The sequence below is a fragment of the Anomaloglossus baeobatrachus genome, chromosome 11 (genome assembly GCF_048569485.1).
Source record: "Anomaloglossus baeobatrachus isolate aAnoBae1 chromosome 11, aAnoBae1.hap1, whole genome shotgun sequence".
NCBI lineage: Eukaryota > Metazoa > Chordata > Amphibia > Anura > Aromobatidae > Anomaloglossus > Anomaloglossus baeobatrachus.
In genome coordinates, this window is record NC_134363.1 from 155,788,099 (window position 1) to 155,805,900 (window position 17,802).

Here is a 17,802-nt window from a genome sequence, read left to right on the forward strand (position 1 = left end):
CATGTCCCCCATCCTGATATACATGACCCACATCCTGGTATACATGTCCCCCATCCTGATATACATGACCCACATCCTGGTATACATGACCCACATCCTCGTAAATACGTCCCCATCCTGGGCCTCTCCCTGGTAAATGCCCCCCATAGAGGTGTTTATGTCCCCCTTCCTTGTAAATACGTCCCTTATCCAGGTATATATGTCCCCTATCCTGGGCCTCTTCCTGGTATATATGTCCTCCATCCTGTGCCCATTCTTGGTATATATGTCCCCCATCCTAGTATATATGTACTCCATCCTGGTATATATGTCACCATTCTGGTATATATGTCCTCCAACCTGGGTTCTTTACTAGTATATATGTCCACCATCCTGGGTTTCTTCAGTATCAGCTGGTATCAGCTATGTTGGCTGAGGTTCCACCCCTTCTGGTCACATGGGTATGACATCAGCACAGGTCCTTCTAGTCACAAAGTAAAATGATTCTATAATAAATTTAGCATAAAAGGGGCAGAACAGACAGGCAGGGGGCAGAAATCACTATGAATACCCACTCCAGCTATCTGCTGCCACTCAAAAAGCTGCTCATTTTACAAACTTTACTTGCTTGCGTTTCAAAACCTATACATCCTAGCTGACAACGAAAGGTATGTATAGAATCAGCCTGATAGTGCCAGTATAGCACTGGCTTTAGGTTATATAGGAAAATCCTGGCGATTGGTGCGCTTTAATCTTTCCTTCTAAATGGCACGTTTTTGCAGATGCCGCCCCACCATGTGGTCATATTCACACGCCCCCATAAAAGAAACTGATTGTTTTGATCAGTGAGCTGGACCCGATTCCCATTTTTGTTTGATCCGTGAGGTTTCCCAAGTCTTTTCTAGGAACCGGACGGTGAAAAACAGACGGGATGCAACTCTGATTTCTTTGCGGATCTATTCACTTGAATGGGCAAGTTTTGTCCTGAAACCAGATCAAAATAGGAGGTCTCCATTTTTTTCATATGGATCATCAGTCAACAAAAAAAAGGGATATGTGAATGGGACCTAAGCTAGTTACATTGTGACAGTCCAGCATTGGACTAGATTCACACAAGCATGTCAGTCCATGCGCGTTTAGTAATTTACGGATGTGGCGGTCCAATAATATAGCATTAATCACATTTTCCTGGACTATTCCTCAGATCTACACATTTCTTCTCCTCCACATAAGTCGGATGCCGGTCACATCTGAGCCGTCTGCTGAGTTGTGAATGCAAATGGTTGTTGTTGCGAGTTAATTGCGTCCATAGGGACCGTTAGCGTGATCACGTCTCCAGCGATTCCATACCTGCTGCTGTGTATGCGTGAGATCATAGCAACACATCTCACTGTAATGACTGTGACCGCTAGGAGCATTACAGCCATTAGCAGCTGAACAGAAATAGTAGGGTTTCTTTTCATGAAGTTAGGTGAAGTTCAATGCGTACAGCTCTTGATAAATGATTGATTGTTGTATAAACTGGTATTTTAGGGGGGAAAAAAATATTTTAAGACCAGATCTACCATGGGTGTTTGTTGTGATCTGGTCACCGTGAACGATCACAAAAATCCCATAAGCAGAAAAAACACAAAAGTAGTTGGAACCTGAGCTGACCGCAATCCTCAATCTGTCAGACCACACTAGAAGTAGCCGTGGAGTGTTCATAAACACACCTAGACGCGTCGTCACAGCCGGAGAAACTAGCTACACCTCACAGATAGAAATGAGGAAACCTATCTTGCCTCAGAGTAGTCCCGAAAGGAATAGCAAGCCCCCAACATATAAAGCCAACGGTGATGTAAGAAAACACAATACACAGATAGGAAATATAGATTAGCAAAAGCAAGGCCCGACTTCCTAGATAGAACAGGACAGAAAACTGATTGTGGTCAGTGCAAAATCCTGCAGAAAAATACCAATCTCCTGATAATAAAAAATACTGAGACCTCCCAGACTCTCCCTCACTATATCAGGTACTCTTGTAAATAATGGGAGAAACAAAATACCAAAAAACCCACAAGAAATACAAAAGTGCAAATAATACAGTAGAACAGGGAGAATCTCCCTTTCCTTGCAGTAGGACTTGCAGAGGGGGAACCCCATGCTCATCAAAACAGAAAGACAATTCCTCTCCTGCAAGAAAACAGACTTTAAGCAAAACAAAAAGAAACACAAACACCCTTAGGTGTGGATAAGGCAATAAAGCAAAGAACTTACAACTTATCTGGGAAGGTTCAGGCACAGGATAAATGGAAGGACAACTCCAAGCCAATTAAGAGACTGAGGATAGATGTCTATCACCGGCCCCAGCCAGCAGACACTGCTCTTCTATATAGCCCAGGCTGATCTGCAATTGGGCTTCCAAAACTCCCAATTAACCCTAGAACGCGCAACCATAGAAATCTACCATAGAAAACAAGTGACCTAGCAGGCCTGCGAGGCCCCAGGTATGCGTTCTAGGGTTAACTCCCACACCTGTTGCGTCACAGTCAGCTTCACCCCCAGTCCTGACCACCAGAGGGAGATCCAGACCCTCACCCCCTCGCATGACATTCACAACATGTGATATTTTCAGTTTTTGGTGTTACATCTATAGTTGATATTACGGCCCCTATAGTCTTAGTACTGTGTACATTTAAAGGGGTTGTCCATGCTTGGGGGTATAAATCACTCTATGTGACTGCAGACTTGTGAATACTCACAGCATGCACACTGTGCACTGTCAGGATTCTCCGGTGTCAGGTGCGGGCAGTCATGTGCAGTCATGTGACTGCAACTTTGTACTTTCCATACTTCAACACACATATCCAGCCTCAATCTATTCACTTGTATTGAGCGAAGTCCAGTCGGCACGTGACTGTATGTATGAAAGCTCCATAATATTGGTCACATGACCGACGTTGCTGTAGAATCCTGACAGTGTGCAGTGTGGACTGTGAAGATTCACAAGTCTGCATTCACAAATAGTGACTGCAGACTTTAATCCCCAAGACAGGACAACCCCTTTAAATTCTATACTTCCTTCACCGTAGATGTCTCTGTTCTGTCTAACTTGGTGTTCACTGCCTGTTGCTGGCAACTGAGAATCTGAGGTGAGCTACAGAAGGTTGGGGCCAGATTTTGACTCTCTACTGGAAATTGTGTGTGTGTGTGTGTGTGTGTGTGTGTGTGTGGGGGGGGGGTATTTGTCTCTCTAAAGCAAATGAGGGCAGGTCTTTGTCTCTCTTTTCTCCTCTGTCTGTTAAACTGCATACAGACAGAACCTTTTTTTCAGTTCAATGGAGAATGGTAGTAGTAATTCATGCTCGGAGACAAGGTGAAAGGTAGTTCCAGAACCTATAGTGCTGGCAGAATACAGTTGAAGATGAAGGATATCACTATGATCTGATCACATGAAGTGCAGGTGCCCAGACATATTGATGCACTGTCGGACACAGACAGAAAACTGCCCTGTGCAACAACATGTAGTCAAAAATCTCATGAAAATGCACAATTCCACCAGTTTTAGAGGTAGAAATGAGCCCCCTTTACCTCTTAGGCCCCTGGGCGGTTGCACAGATTGCACCAATGATGTGTCCACCCCCGTATTAGTGCAAAGCCAGACAAAATAGTTGCTGATTCTCTCTGTGAAAAGAATGGGAGCTGATCTGCAGTACCGGCAGTGGCCACTACACAATGTATGGCGCTGTCCTGCTTCATACACCGTCTACATATGGCCACTGCTGGAGCTGATCATTGTGGGAACAGATGATGAATCCCCCCTGCATAAAAGTAGTGGAAACCCCCTTTAAATACCGATACCTACCAATCAGGGGTCAGTGAAGGAGCCTTTTTACATAAAATGTGATTTTTTTTTCCCCTCCATTTTCCATACACATTGCCATTGCCCAATCAGTGCAGTTGGTGTCAGACACATACAGATACAAATAGAATGGTGACGCCTAGTTGTCAATTTATTTTGCTAAAAGAGGAACGCTGAATCACAGGCGGAAAAGTGCTCCAAAATTGTTATTTAATTAAAAGGTTAGATGAATAATTCCAGACCCTGCTTGTAAAACCAAACACTGCAATTCACTGCTGGTTTTAAATTGACATATTAAGGCCCTGTGCACACGCGTTTTTATTGCATATTTTCCCTGCAGATTTTGGCGCTGAAAAAAGAAGCAGCATCTTTCTGTGTTTTTTCTAGCGTCTGATATAATCCACTGCAGAGCTCGAGCTCAGTCACTGCCGTGGATTAGATCTGTCAGTGCTTGGTGTGTGAGGCTCTCTGTAGCTCAGTAACCAGGGGTCATCATGGAGAATACCCCGATTCTTGTAATGTCAAAGAGTAGGGTCTATTATTTTCAACCAGCCCTTTGACAGTTAGGGACAATATAATTGATGGTTGTAGTGTATTTATGATTGGCGTTTCCCTGCACCCCTACCTTCCCAGACTAGCTGCACTGAAGATCAGCATAGGGATATAAGGGTCAGCCTTCGTTGAGCGGGGGCGACATTTACGTCAATAATAGGGTGCCACCCTCCGCAGCAAGACAGGGAAACTATTAGGGTGTCTGGCCAAACTCTTGTCTACACTACAGCACTTTATGTCCTGTTTTCTATTTTGTGGTTTGAGTTTTGGGGAATTTTTCTGATTTTAAACTGTGATAATAAAAGTGTGTTTTAAGAAGTTTTTCTTTTTGGTTTTTCAGCACAATACCCCTTGACTATATTTTAAATGTTTTTGACGATCCAGGGTTGCCATGGCAGCCATTGGGTCCCTGTGATCGCATCATTCAGGGGGTTAAATTGTCGGGAGCAGCAAAGGCACTGCTTCAGGCCTCCTTCACACGTCTGTGAAAATCACGCACGTTTTTTACGGACGTGTCAGAGGTGCGGTTTGCCCTCCGTGAGCCGTGTTTATAACCCACATGTGTTCTCCGTGTATTATCCGTGATAACACACGGAGAATGGGAACTTTCTGCTCACCTGTCCCTGGCGTCGCTGTCCGTGGTGCTGGTCTTCGGTCTCCGGTCCTGCCGACTCCCCGCTGCTGTTGCTTCCAGCTGCAGTGAAGTGAATATGCAATGAGCATAATGAGCGGCGGTCGGGAGCAAGTGACAGCAGCGGCAGAGACAGCAGGGCTGGAGAAGGTGAGTATAGAAATTCTTTTTTTTCACAGACGTGTGATTTCTCCGGTGCGTGTCACACAGATCCCATCCATGAGGTCCGTGTGACACTCGTGATGCTGGAGAAAAACGGACATGTCTATGTGTGGAGCACACATATGCTCCACACGTACACACGGTCCATGGCAAAACACGCACGTGAGCGCAGAGCCATTGATTTTAAAGGGTCTACGTGGGCCCATGTCTCCGGCATGTGAGGAAATGGACCAAACACATACCGGAGACACGGACATGTGAAGGGGGCCTCAGGCAGTGAGAGCCGAGTCCTGCCTGTAACATCAGCCACAGACCTGGCAGTGCTGGGGTCCTGGGTTCAAATCCCACCAAGGACACCATCTGCAAGGAGTTTGTATGTTCTCCCCGTGTTTGCGTGGGTTTTCTCCGGGTTCTCCATTTTCCTCCCACACTCCACAGACATTCTGATAGGGACCTTATATTGTGAGCCCCAATGGGGACAGTGATGCCAATGTATGTACAGCACTGTGGAATTAATAGCGCTATATAAGTGAATAAATATTATTATATTAATACGGAGCAGGAAACCCCAAGGTCGCCATGACCTAAAAAACAAATAGAAAAATGCATGGAAAAAATTGCGCAAACACGCCAAAAAAATGCAGGACTTTTCTGCTGCATTTTTTTCTGCCAAGGCATGAATTTTGTGTGCAGAAAAGATCTGGACAAATCTGCTACATGGGCACATACCCTAACGTTTCTTTTTGTTGCCTAGGAGACCGACCTCCTCTGCTGTATATCGCACAACCCGGATGAGATTAGGAGGTGTCGGCGCGTTTCAGCTTCAAAGCAGCGATAACAAGCGCAAGAGAAGAGAGCTGGGATTCTTCCATCTACTATTGTCTAGCAGCGGTGGTCGGTCTCCAAGGAAACGAGCTGTCAACAAAAGAAAAATGTTAATATCTCAAGAAGGGTTTAAAATTTTTGGAAGCTGTAAATAAAAAAATTGGCGGTCTTTGCGGGAACGATGAGACACCTGCCATGTGTACGGAGATGGAATAACCCTTTAAGGCTCGTCATCACCCAACGATCCCATTTGACGAAGAAAACAATGAAAATCTCCTCCTCGATCACCGAGAACAATGGAAATCACAATCACTAGTATTTCCGCTTCCTCCATTGTTTGCACTGATCCTATTTCCCATATTTCCTCCTTAGCTTGTGCTGCTGATAATGAATCTCTCTCATATACAGCCATTAGCCGGCAGGACACGGTGCTATGTCAGGGGTAAAGTCACTCCCACCGGACCCCACGCGTTACCGTGCCGGAGCTGCTTCCTCACGTCACCCACGTAGTGCTGAGAAGTCCTCGTCCCTCTCCTGGGCGCCGCCATCTTGCTCCGAACTGTTTACATAACAACCAATCGCAACGGCCTCAGGCTGGTTACTAAGGGGCGGGGCTTAGACGGGAAGCGCTCGTCCAATGAGCGTCGTGCACCTGTCACGTTCGCTGGAGCAGCAGAATAGTGCGCACGCGCAGCATTCCTGGCAGGGATTTTAACTCTTACATCGCTGGAGGGTGCAGATTCTGAGAGTGTGAATGGAGGCAGATAAATCCTGCGGTTTAAATTGGGATACCAGGACCTGTATGTAGTTGGAAGGAAAATGTCATCACTGTAGATGACCAAAGTCATGATGTCACCTTGTAAACAGTCTGCGGCCATTACACAACTATGTTAAATGTTAATTCAGACCCCCACAAACCCCCAAACTGCACTTCTAAAATTAAATTTGACTCTTGAACCCCTAAATGTGGGCACTCACTGCGAGTGGAAGAAAAGCGATTCCGGCAGCTGAATAGGAAAGGGTTCTTTACAGTTAGAGCAGTCAGACTGTGGAATGCCGACCACAAGAGGTAGTAATGGCAGATACTATAACAGCTTTTATATCAGGGCTGGAGGATTTCCTCACTACACAACATTGTTGGTTATAAATGACTTGGTGACAAAATGTAGAACTGGTGGAGGAAGGGGGAACTGGATGGACCGGGGCTTTTTATCAACCTATGTAACTATGTATGTCATTCCCTAGTCTAGACCCCCTAAAATGAATTATACCTAGGACCAGGCCCTTAAAGGGAACCTGTCATCAGAAATTTAGCTTGAAACCTAAGTGTCTCCCCCTCTGCAGCTCTTGGGCTGCATTCTAGCAGGTTCCTGTACTTTTTGTGCCCCTTTTAAACCAAATTAAATACTTTATAAACTTGTACCTTTTGGTATGTAAATTTTGTAAATCGTCCATGGGGGCGGGCTCTCTGGTGACCGTTGCTGTTCCTGCAGCAGATTGACGCCGTCTCCCCACGCTCCATTTCATCCATCAGGACGCCGCCCACTGCGCCCGAGGTGCCGCCCACGCCAGGACTGCTGGTGACGTGTGTCACAAGCACGAGATTATGGGCGGCGCTGTGATTGCATCGCAAGTGCCCGCCCATAATCTTGTGGACGCGCTTTCCCCCACTGCCTCCAGCGTTCTGCGCAAGCGCTCGCCGGCCAAATGACCCGACGTCACCTCCTTCCCATCTTACCCTGCAGCAGGGCAAGATGGGAAAGAGGTGACATCGGGTCATCTGGCCAGCAAGCACTTGCGCAGAACGCTGGAGGAAGAGGGGAAAGTGCGGTCACAAGGTTATGGGCGGCACTTGCTGATGACACTCACAGCGCCGCCCATAACCTCGTGCCTGCGCAAAACGTCACCAGCGGTCACACGTGCACACAGTGCACAGTCCCGCTACAGTCGCACAGCGCATGCGCGGGACCACGGGCGCCCAGGGGCGGCGTCCTGAGATATGAAATTCAGCGTTGGGGGCGGTGTAAATCTGCTGGAGGAACAGCAACGGTCACCAGAGAGCCCGCCCCCATGGACGATTTACAAAATTTACATAGCAAAAGGTACAAGTTTATAAAGTATTTAATTTGGTTTAAAAGGGGCCACAAAAAGTACAGAAACCTGCTAGAATGCAGCCCAGGAGCTGCAGAGGGGGAAACTTTTAGGTTTATAGCTAAATTTCTGATGACAGGTTCCCTTTAAAATCAATCCTTAGACTAGAATGGATAAATCAGAGACCCCAGAGCAGACTATAACATCAGTTGAACCCTAATGACCCCTAAAATGAATCAGACCCCAGACCACTAAAATTTGTACACCAGACAAGACCCCCTAAAATTAGTCAGATTCTAGTCCATCCCCCTTAACATTTTTCAAACCCCAGATCAGTATGCTGAGACTTAATCAGACTCCGACTTAGACTTTAAAATTTGCTAACCCCCCAGACCAGACCCTAAAATGAATCAGATCTCAGATGAGAAAGAAAATTAAATCACACTCCAGACCAGGCCCCTAAAATTACTTGTTACTAATAATAATAATAATAATAATAATAATAAATAATTTTAATTAATATATTATTATACTATTATTATATTATTAATTATATAATAATAATTATATAATTAATATAATAATTAATAATTTAATACTTAATAGTATAATAATGTATTAATTAAAATTATTTATTATCATGTTTGCGTGGGTTTCCCCCGGGGTCTCCAGTTTCCTCCCACACGCCAAAAAAAAAACAACATACTGATAGGGACTCTAGATTGTGAGCCCCAATGGGGACAGTATAACCAATGTATGTAAAGCGCTGTGGAATTAATAGCACTATATAAATGAATAAAATTATTATTATTATTATTATTGCTACAAGTCCATCTCCAGAGATCTTGATGTTCCTTTGTCTTCTGTGCACAAAAATCAGGAAGTTTACAACCCATGGCACTGTAGCTAATCTCCCTGGATGTGGACGAATGAAAAAAAATTGACGAAAGGTTGCAATGCAGGATTGTCCTGATGGTGGATAAGCCTCAATCAAGTTCCAAAGAAATTCAAGCTGTTCTGCAGGCTCAGGGGGCATCAGTGGCAGCGCAAACTATCCGTCCACATCTGAATGAAACACTATGGAGGAGACCCAGGAGAACCCCACTGCTGACACAGAGACATAATAAGCTAGATTGCAGTTTGCCAAAATGTATGTAAGTAGCTAAAAACCCTTCTCATAAACTGACTTGTGGGCAGATGAGACCAAGATAGAGCTTTTTGGTATAAAGCACATTATTTAACTGTTTACGGAAAATGGAATGAGGTCTACAAAGAAAGGAACACAGTACATACAGTCACACATGGTGGAGGGTCAAGGATGTTCTTGGGTAGTTTTGCTGCCTCTGGCACTGGATGTTTTGACTTTGTGCAATACATCGTGAAATTTGAAGAATACCAAAGAATTTTGGGTGGCAATGTAGTGACCAGTGTCAGAAAGCTGGGTGTGTGTTCTAGCTTATGGGTCTTCCAGAAGGACAATGACCCCAAACATCCTTCAAAAAGCCCCCAGAAATGGATGGAAACAAAGCGCTGGAGAGTTCTGAAGTGGCAGCAATGAGTCTGGATCTAAACCCCATTGACACCTGTGGAAAGATCTTAATGTTGCTGTTGGGAGAAGAGAAGACGCCTTCAAGTATGAGAGACCTGGAGCAGATTGATTATAAAGAAGAGTCCGAGACTCCAGGTGAGAGGAGTAAGAAGCTAGTGGACAGTTATAGGAAGCGACTGATTGCAGTTATTTTTTCCATAGTGTGTGCAACCACATATTAAAGGGGTGGTCCTCTACTTGGGACAACCTCTTCTCATTCCCCTTGTTCGCCCCGGTAAATATAAATAAGCCTATAGTCACCTCTGGTGCTGCCTCATTCCCACCGATGTCTAAAGTTGCGTTCCTGGGGCCCACAAAATTATTATGACACATGACCAATCAGTGCCCAGCATCTGTCACTCCACCTTCGGACATTTGAGCAGTAAGTCAGCGCTGCGCTCACATCCTGCTCAGATGTCTGAAGATGGGGAGACAGATGCCAGACGCTGATTGGTCACCGGGCCTGTGTGTCATAACAATGTCTAGAGGGCTTTGGGAACGCGGCTTCAGACATCGCTGGGACCACGGACGCACCGGAGGTGAGTATAGGCTTACTTATTTTTACCAGCATGGATAAGGGGAATGTGTAGGGGTAGTCCAAGTAGTGGACATCCCCTTTAAGTTGAGGGTGACAACAGTTCTGTACGGCCCATTTTTGCAGTATTGTGTCCAATTTGCCTTTTTTTTTCCTTTTTTTATGTTTTTTCAATGCACTCAAAAAAAATAAATACGGTAATAATTGTTATAGAGTCTTGGCAGCGATCATGTGATCTCCACGGGCCAATCAGGAAGGAGGTGCTGTAATTAGCATATGATGGGCACTTCTGAAATCCACCTGGAAACTTTTAACAATTTTTCATTCTTAAATGCTAAAAATAATTTCTGTAATTGGGCTTCATCACCAATTTTGCTCCCTTTGCCTCCTATAGACTCTATATTCCAGTCAAACGCCACAATGATTAAACTGTGGATCCCTCAGTAAGCGTTTTTTTTTTAACAAAGGTCTGGTAATACATCTATATCTCTTTTTATGAGTTCCTATTAGATTTATGACCACAGACCACATCAAAGTTGAATGCGCTGGGAAACAAAGAGCCTGTAAAGCCAAACGGTGCAACATTTTTAATGAAACCCAATTGCAAAAATGATATTTAGTTCCAAATGCATGTGTTTAAGGAAAAAAAAAAAGAAAACTTTAAGTGTACAGTCTCCTTTAAGAGCGAACCACCTAGGACACGAGTACAGCACAGGGGAGCCCAGAGCAATCTATCAGTAGAGCGCGTTCGGCGCTCGGCTGCGCTGTCTGCAGGTGGGCGGGGCTAGTGACGTGTAGCTTCGGGAGCTCTCAGCAGTTCCGATTTGGACAGGAGACGACAGGTATGAACGGTTTAGGCCCCGTGATAAATAAGCCCCCGAATAACGGCCCGTTTGGCCCCCGCAGGCAGCACGGCGCCGCCATGTATCCGCATCACGCGCCGTCGCGCTTTCATTTCCCGGGTAACCAACCCTCGCCCTGCCTCGTCGGCATATACCTTACGACAGGCGGAAGTGAGTTGGTTGGCGCTGAGGCATGCTGGGAAACGTAGTCCTGCGGTGTATCTCTGAACGTTGTACGCCTTTGCCGGATAACTACATTTCCCAGATGTCATTGCGCGTTTAGGGAAAAAGGGGAAAAAAAAGCCTTCAGCTCACCCTATTCTGTGTGAATTTTCCGGTAAGGCCGGGGGGATGTCGGGATAATGTCGTCTTGCTGATGGAGTTACTGTTGTAGAAGGAGGGGGTCGTTGTGTTTGTCGCCCAGTGCTGTGGTCCAGCTCCAGTAGCCCCCCACTAGCCCCTGGTGACTACTGTCCTGTGAGTGACAGGGGTTTCCACGCCCTTTTGACCTTCAGGCTGCTGAATTTACTGAGTTTCTATAATTTTGCATGTGACACTTAAGGTCATTCTTCTTGTATTGTAAGGTCATGTTTTGGGGTGCTGGTCAATGGTGGCTGTTGCTAGGCGACATTCCTTTCACAACTACATATATTGTCATTTTTTTTTTATGGGTCTTGCTAAGTATAGAAAGTTGAAGTTGGGGAAAAATAACCCTTAAAGGGGCTGTCCAGGCATGGGTAGAAGCAACTGCATGTTGGGAGGTCGGGTTACCAAGGCAACTGGTGAGGATGATGCCCGGTACCGTCCTGATTGAGGACCCTGCTTGATTCTCACGGTTCGGTCGTTTTGCGTTTTATGCCTGTATGTGAATATGCCTGAACCGTCCCCTTTTAAAGGGGGTTTCCATTGTAATGGGTTTGTCCACTATCTTTATAAATGTGGGTAGGAGTCATTAAAAAACAAATGATCCATCCTTTACTGTATCCTCACCCAACCCTTTGTAGACTGTGAGCCCTCGCGGGCAGGGTCCTCTCTCCTCCTGTGGACTGTGAGCCCTCGCGGGCAGGGTCCTCTCTCCTCCGGGGGCTGTGAGCCCTCGCGGCCAGGGTCCTCTCTCTCCTCCGGTGGGCTGTGAGCCCTCGCGGCCAGGGTCCTCTCTCTCCTCCGGTGGGCTGTGAGCCCTCGCGGCCAGGGTCCTCTCTCTCCTCCGGTGGGCTGTGAGCCCTCGCGGCCAGGGTCCTCTCTCTCCTCCGGTGGGCTGTGAGCCCTCGCGGCCAGGGTCCTCTCTCTCCTCCGGTGGGCTGTGAGCCCTCGCGGCCAGGGTCCTCTCTCTCCTCCGGTGGGCTGTGAGCCCTCGCGGCCAGGGTCCTCTCTCTCCTCCGGTGGGCTGTGAGCCCTCGCGGCCAGGGTCCTCTCTCTCCTCCGGTGGGCTGTGAGCCCTCGCGGCCAGGGTCCTCTCTCTCCTCCGGTGGGCTGTGAGCCCTCGCGGCCAGGGTCCTCTCTCTCCTCCGGTGGGCTGTGAGCCCTCGCGGCCAGGGTCCTCTCTCTCCTCCGGTGGGCTGTGAGCCCTCGCGGCCAGGGTCCTCTCTCTCCTCCGGTGGGCTGTGAGCCCTCGCGGCCAGGGTCCTCTCTCTCCTCCGGTGGGCTGTGAGCCCTCGCGGCCAGGGTCCTCTCTCTCCTCCGGTGGGCTGTGAGCCCTCGCGGCCAGGGTCCTCTCTCTCCTCCGGTGGGCTGTGAGCCCTCGCGGCCAGGGTCCTCTCTCTCCTCCGGTGGGCTGTGAGCCCTCGCGGCCAGGGTCCTCTCTCTCCTCCGGTGGGCTGTGAGCCCTCGCGGCCAGGGTCCTCTCTCTCCTCCGGTGGGCTGTGAGCCCTCGCGGCCAGGGTCCTCTCTCTCCTCCGGTGGGCTGTGAGCCCTCGCGGCCAGGGTCCTCTCTCTCGTCCGGTGGGCTGTGAGCCCTCGCGGCCAGGGTCCTCTCTCTCGTCCGGTGGGCTGTGAGCCCTCGCGGCCAGGGTCCTCTCTCTCGTCCGGTGGGCTGTGAGCCCTCGCGGCCAGGGTCCTCTCTCTCGTCCGGTGGGCTGTGAGCCCTCGCGGCCAGGGTCCTCTCTCTCGTCCGGTGGGCTGTGAGCCCTCGCGGCCAGGGTCCTCTCTCTCGTCCGGTGGGCTGTGAGCCCTCGCGGCCAGGGTCCTCTCTCTCGTCCGGTGGGCTGTGAGCCCTCGCGGCCAGGGTCCTCTCTCTCGTCCGGTGGGCTGTGAGCCCTCGCGGCCAGGGTCCTCTCTCTCGTCCGGTGGGCTGTGAGCCCTCGCGGCCAGGGTCCTCTCTCTCGTCCGGTGGGCTGTGAGCCCTCGCGGCCAGGGTCCTCTCTCTCGTCCGGTGGGCTGTGAGCCCTCGCGGCCAGGGTCCTCTCTCTCGTCCGGTGGGCTGTGAGCCCTCGCGGCCAGGGTCCTCTCTCTCTCGTCCGGTGGGCTGTGAGCCCTCGCGGCCAGGGTCCTCTCTCTCTCGTCCGGTGGGCTGTGAGCCCTCGCGGCCAGGGTCCTCTCTCTCTCGTCCGGTGGGCTGTGAGCCCTCGCGGCCAGGGTCCTCTCTCTCTCGTCCGGTGGGCTGTGAGCCCTCGCGGCCAGGGTCCTCTCTCTCTCGTCCGGTGGGCTGTGAGCCCTCGCGGCCAGGGTCCTCTCTCTCTCGTCCGGTGGGCTGTGAGCCCTCGCGGCCAGGGTCCTCTCTCTCTCGTCCGGTGGGCTGTGAGCCCTCGCGGCCAGGGTCCTCTCTCTCTCGTCCGGTGGGCTGTGAGCCCTCGCGGCCAGGGTCCTCTCTCTCTCGTCCGGTGGGCTGTGAGCCCTCGCGGCCAGGGTCCTCTCTCTCTCGTCCGGTGGGCTGTGAGCCCTCGCGGCCAGGGTCCTCTCTCTCTCGTCCGGTGGGCTGTGAGCCCTCGCGGCCAGGGTCCTCTCTCTCTCGTCCGGTGGGCTGTGAGCCCTCGCGGCCAGGGTCCTCTCTCTCTCGTCCGGTGGGCTGTGAGCCCTCGCGGCCAGGGTCCTCTCTCTCTCGTCCGGTGGGCTGTGAGCCCTCGCGGCCAGGGTCCTCTCTCTCTCGTCCGGTGGGCTGTGAGCCCTCGCGGCCAGGGTCCTCTCTCTCTCGTCCGGTGGGCTGTGAGCCCTCGCGGCCAGGGTCCTCTCTCTCTCGTCCGGTGGGCTGTGAGCCCTCGCGGCCAGGGTCCTCTCTCTCTCGTCCGGTGGGCTGTGAGCCCTCGCGGCCAGGGTCCTCTCTCTCTCGTCCGGTGGGCTGTGAGCCCTCGCGGCCAGGGTCCTCTCTCTCTCGTCCGGTGGGCTGTGAGCCCTCGCGGCCAGGGTCCTCTCTCTCTCGTCCGGTGGGCTGTGAGCCCTCGCGGCCAGGGTCCTCTCTCTCTCGTCCGGTGGGCTGTGAGCCCTCGCGGCCAGGGTCCTCTCTCTCGTCCGGTGGGCTGTGAGCCCTCGCGGCCAGGGTCCTCTCTCCTCCTGTACCTGTCTGTGCCTTGTATTGTTCATGATTATTGTATTTGTTATTATGTATACCCTTTCCACATGTAAAGCGCCATAGAATAAATGGCGCTATAATAATAATAATCCCTCCTCCGATCGTCTCCTTCAGACCAGCAGTGATTGACATTCCAATGAGTCACCTGACCGTACAGCCATTCAGTGGCCTCAATATAGTCAGGTGTCTGATGGGTATCCATCACTTGCGGTCCCGGCAGAGGCTCCTCCTGCAGGAGGACGGTGGTGGGAATCCAGACGGCATCTTTCTTATATATAGATCCCCATTTTCTCCAACAGTTTCAATAGTAGTGGACGGCCACATTAAAGGGAATATGTCACCACTTTTACCATTTTAAACTGCTAATATGGGCATGCAGGTTATAGAAGGCTGAACAAAGTCCTACCTGTTTGCCTCGTATCAGATGCCCTGCGGATAAATTATCTTTTATCACTTTATGTAAATGAGCTCTTCCAGGCTACGGGGTGGATGGTGCCTGGAAGATAACTCCGCCTCCTGAGATTCTTATAAATAGAAGTGGCCTTTACCAGTGTGACAGAGCTCATTTCCATAAAGTGATATCCTCTTATATTTCAAGAACAAGGCATCTGATATGAGGCAGACCGGTATGGCATTTTTCAGCATTCTATAACCTGTATACCCATACTAATAGTTTAAAAAGGTCAAACTGGTGACTTATTCCCTTTAAATATTCTAAATATATTATGTTGTATTAATTTATCACTTTTAAGACCGGTTTTCTTTTTGTGAATGAACATTGCTACGGACATAGCTGAGGATCCGCTACAGTTGTGCTGTTATACAGTCACGTGCTGATGTGAATTTTTTGGGGGGATTTTTCATGTGCGTTTAGTATAATGTATTGCAAGAAAAATTGGGTTTTACTATATGGTCATTCACCCTGATTTTGGGGCGAGCTGCTTGTTTCACCCTCATAAGTCGCGATGTGTTTTGAAAATATCCTACTTATTATCCCCCAAGTGCCATGGATCCGCTAGAAGGAGCAGTTCGGGGAAACTTCTGCACGTGTGCAAATTAGGGTTTGTCCTCAAGGCGCGTCCTGGCCCGGTGACTCGGGCAACTCTTATTCCTTCGGCCGATCCATTTCGCTTTTGCGCAGAACGGGTGCGTGTGCAGCGTTCATCTTGTATTTTGTGACTTACTCTTGTTCCAGTGGCAGCCAAATAGCTGATGAAGACTATAGGCCGCTTTTCACTTAACGACATCGCTAACGAGATGTCGTAGGGGTCACGGCATTCGTGACGCACATCGGGTGTCATTAGCGATGTCGTTGCGTGTGAAACGCACAAACGACTGTTAACGATCAAAATTACTTACCTGATCGTTGACGCGTTGTTCTAATCCCGATTATAATAATAATAATTAATAATAATTTTATTCATTTATATAGCGCTGTTAATTCCTCAGGGCTTTACATACAATGGCAACACTGTCCCCATTGGGGCTCACAACCTAGAGTCCCTATGAGTATGTTTTTGGAGTATGGGAGGAAACCGGAGAACCTGGAGGAAACCCACGCAAACACGGGGAGAACATACAAACTCCTTACAGATGGTGTCCTTGGTGGGATTTGAACACAGGACCCCAGCGCTGCAAGACTGCAGTGCTCACCACTGAGCCACCACAAGACTGCAGTGCTAACCACTGAGCCACCGTGCCGCCTGATTATCGTTGCAGGACACAGGTTGTTCGTCGTTCCTGCGGGAGAACACATTGCTATGTGTGACACCGCAGGAACAAGGAACATCACGAACCTGCGGCCACCGACAATGAGGAAGGAAGGAGGTGGGCGAGATTTTACGTCCCGCTCATCTCCGCTTCTATTGGGCGGCCGCTTAGTGACGCCGCTGTGACGCCGAACGAACCGCCCCCTTAGAAAGGAGGCGGTTTGCCGGCCACAGCGACGTCGCTAAGCAGGTAAGTAGTGTGACGGGTGTAAGCGATGTTGTGCGCCACGGGCAGTGATTTGCCCGTGACCCACAAACGACGTGGGCGGGTACGCTCGCTAGCGATACCGATATTGCTGTGTATAAAGTGCCCTTGTGTCAAATCTGTCATAAAGGAACATTGCTGTGGCCAGAACAGAAAGAGAAATGCGCCATCCACTGGGCGGATTTATGCAGCACTGGACACAATTGAGTTTCCAGGCGACCTTTGGCGTCTTCACCATCAATCAAAGGAAGAGGCGCTGTGTCTGCGCCAAGGCCCGAGGTCTGGACCCGCCCAACGGACTCTTGACTAATTTGCAGGAGATCTTGTGCCCCTGTGGAAGCTGATGCTAAGGGTGATGACCGCAGGCAGGTTCCCTGTAAATTACACAGAGTGCCCAGTTTGTCACTGTTTGTTTTTTTGGGTTTTTTTACACTTTTTGCTGTGGATTTCCATGATACTCTGCTTATAACGTACCCTGACCAGTCTAGACCCCCGACGGACATGGTTTCCCTACACTTGTACTTTGTGGAGGAATGTCTGCGCTGTGTGCGTCACTGAGGATGGAGGTCAGCCCAGGTAGAAGAAAACCTGAAACGTTCATGACGAGGTGCAGGGAATGTGAGGAAACAGCTCTGTATAATGGCAGGTTTCGGATGTTATAGGGGGTTGATTTACTTGTATCTGCTCGGTTACGGCAGATGAACGGCATCAATGATGGCTACACATACCGGGAAGGACCGTCTGGTATCCACCATATATCCTAGCCTATATTAGGACAGGTGCACGATACCAGTCTGCACCGATCGCCTCCCCATGAGGATGGGAGTGCCAGACAACACCTCTTTAGGTTTTCAGAAATTTTACCATTCTTAGAATAGGCCATTAATATTTGATTGCCAAATTTCAGAGCTAAGTGACTGAAAACCACCCATGTGCCTGGATGAGAGAGGCCATAGAGCACCACGCTGATCCTCAGAGGGGGTGGGGATCTGCGGTCCAGTCCCAGGGACCCTCTGTATATGAAGCTGCAGACTTTTTATTATTCATTGATCTTTCTCACTCCTTTCCTGAGCGGCTTCATTAGGTGATTGACCACGTGAGACCCGACTGTGCTCTCTGCAGTGGCCTTGTCCTCACCGGATTTATGGGAGGGAGAAACATGGACGGGACCTGAATGATTCATACAAACCCCCATCCCCCCCCTATTCGATCAAAGACTGTCTATCCTGGTACTTCCATGACCCCAGGAATACTACTAAATAGCCACCGATTCA

The 17,802-nt window shown here is 49.4% G+C and overlaps 2 protein-coding genes across 3 annotated transcripts in view; one reads left to right on the forward strand and one right to left on the reverse strand.

Annotated features, from left to right (window-relative positions):
- The window catches only part of MORN1 (MORN repeat containing 1), a 519,059-nt gene extending 512,503 nt beyond the window's left edge, over window positions 1–6,556 (reverse strand). Inside the window, exon 1 of the mRNA XM_075329305.1 lies at window positions 6,469–6,556. Coding sequence (XP_075185420.1) covers window positions 6,469–6,541 — 73 coding nt within the window. The 5' untranslated portion in view covers window positions 6,542–6,556. The remainder of the gene's footprint in view (window positions 1–6,468) is intronic.
- A 4,416-nt stretch (window positions 6,557–10,972) lies between these two features.
- The window catches only part of RER1 (retention in endoplasmic reticulum sorting receptor 1), a 35,131-nt gene continuing 28,301 nt past the window's right edge, over window positions 10,973–17,802 (forward strand). The window contains exon 1 of one of the 2 annotated variants that reach the window (XM_075328813.1): window positions 10,973–11,049. The gene's annotated coding sequence lies outside the window, so the exon portion shown is untranslated. Of the gene's footprint in view, window positions 11,050–11,283; window positions 11,387–17,802 lie in introns of those variants that run through there. The other variant, XM_075328814.1, reaches the window with a different exon arrangement.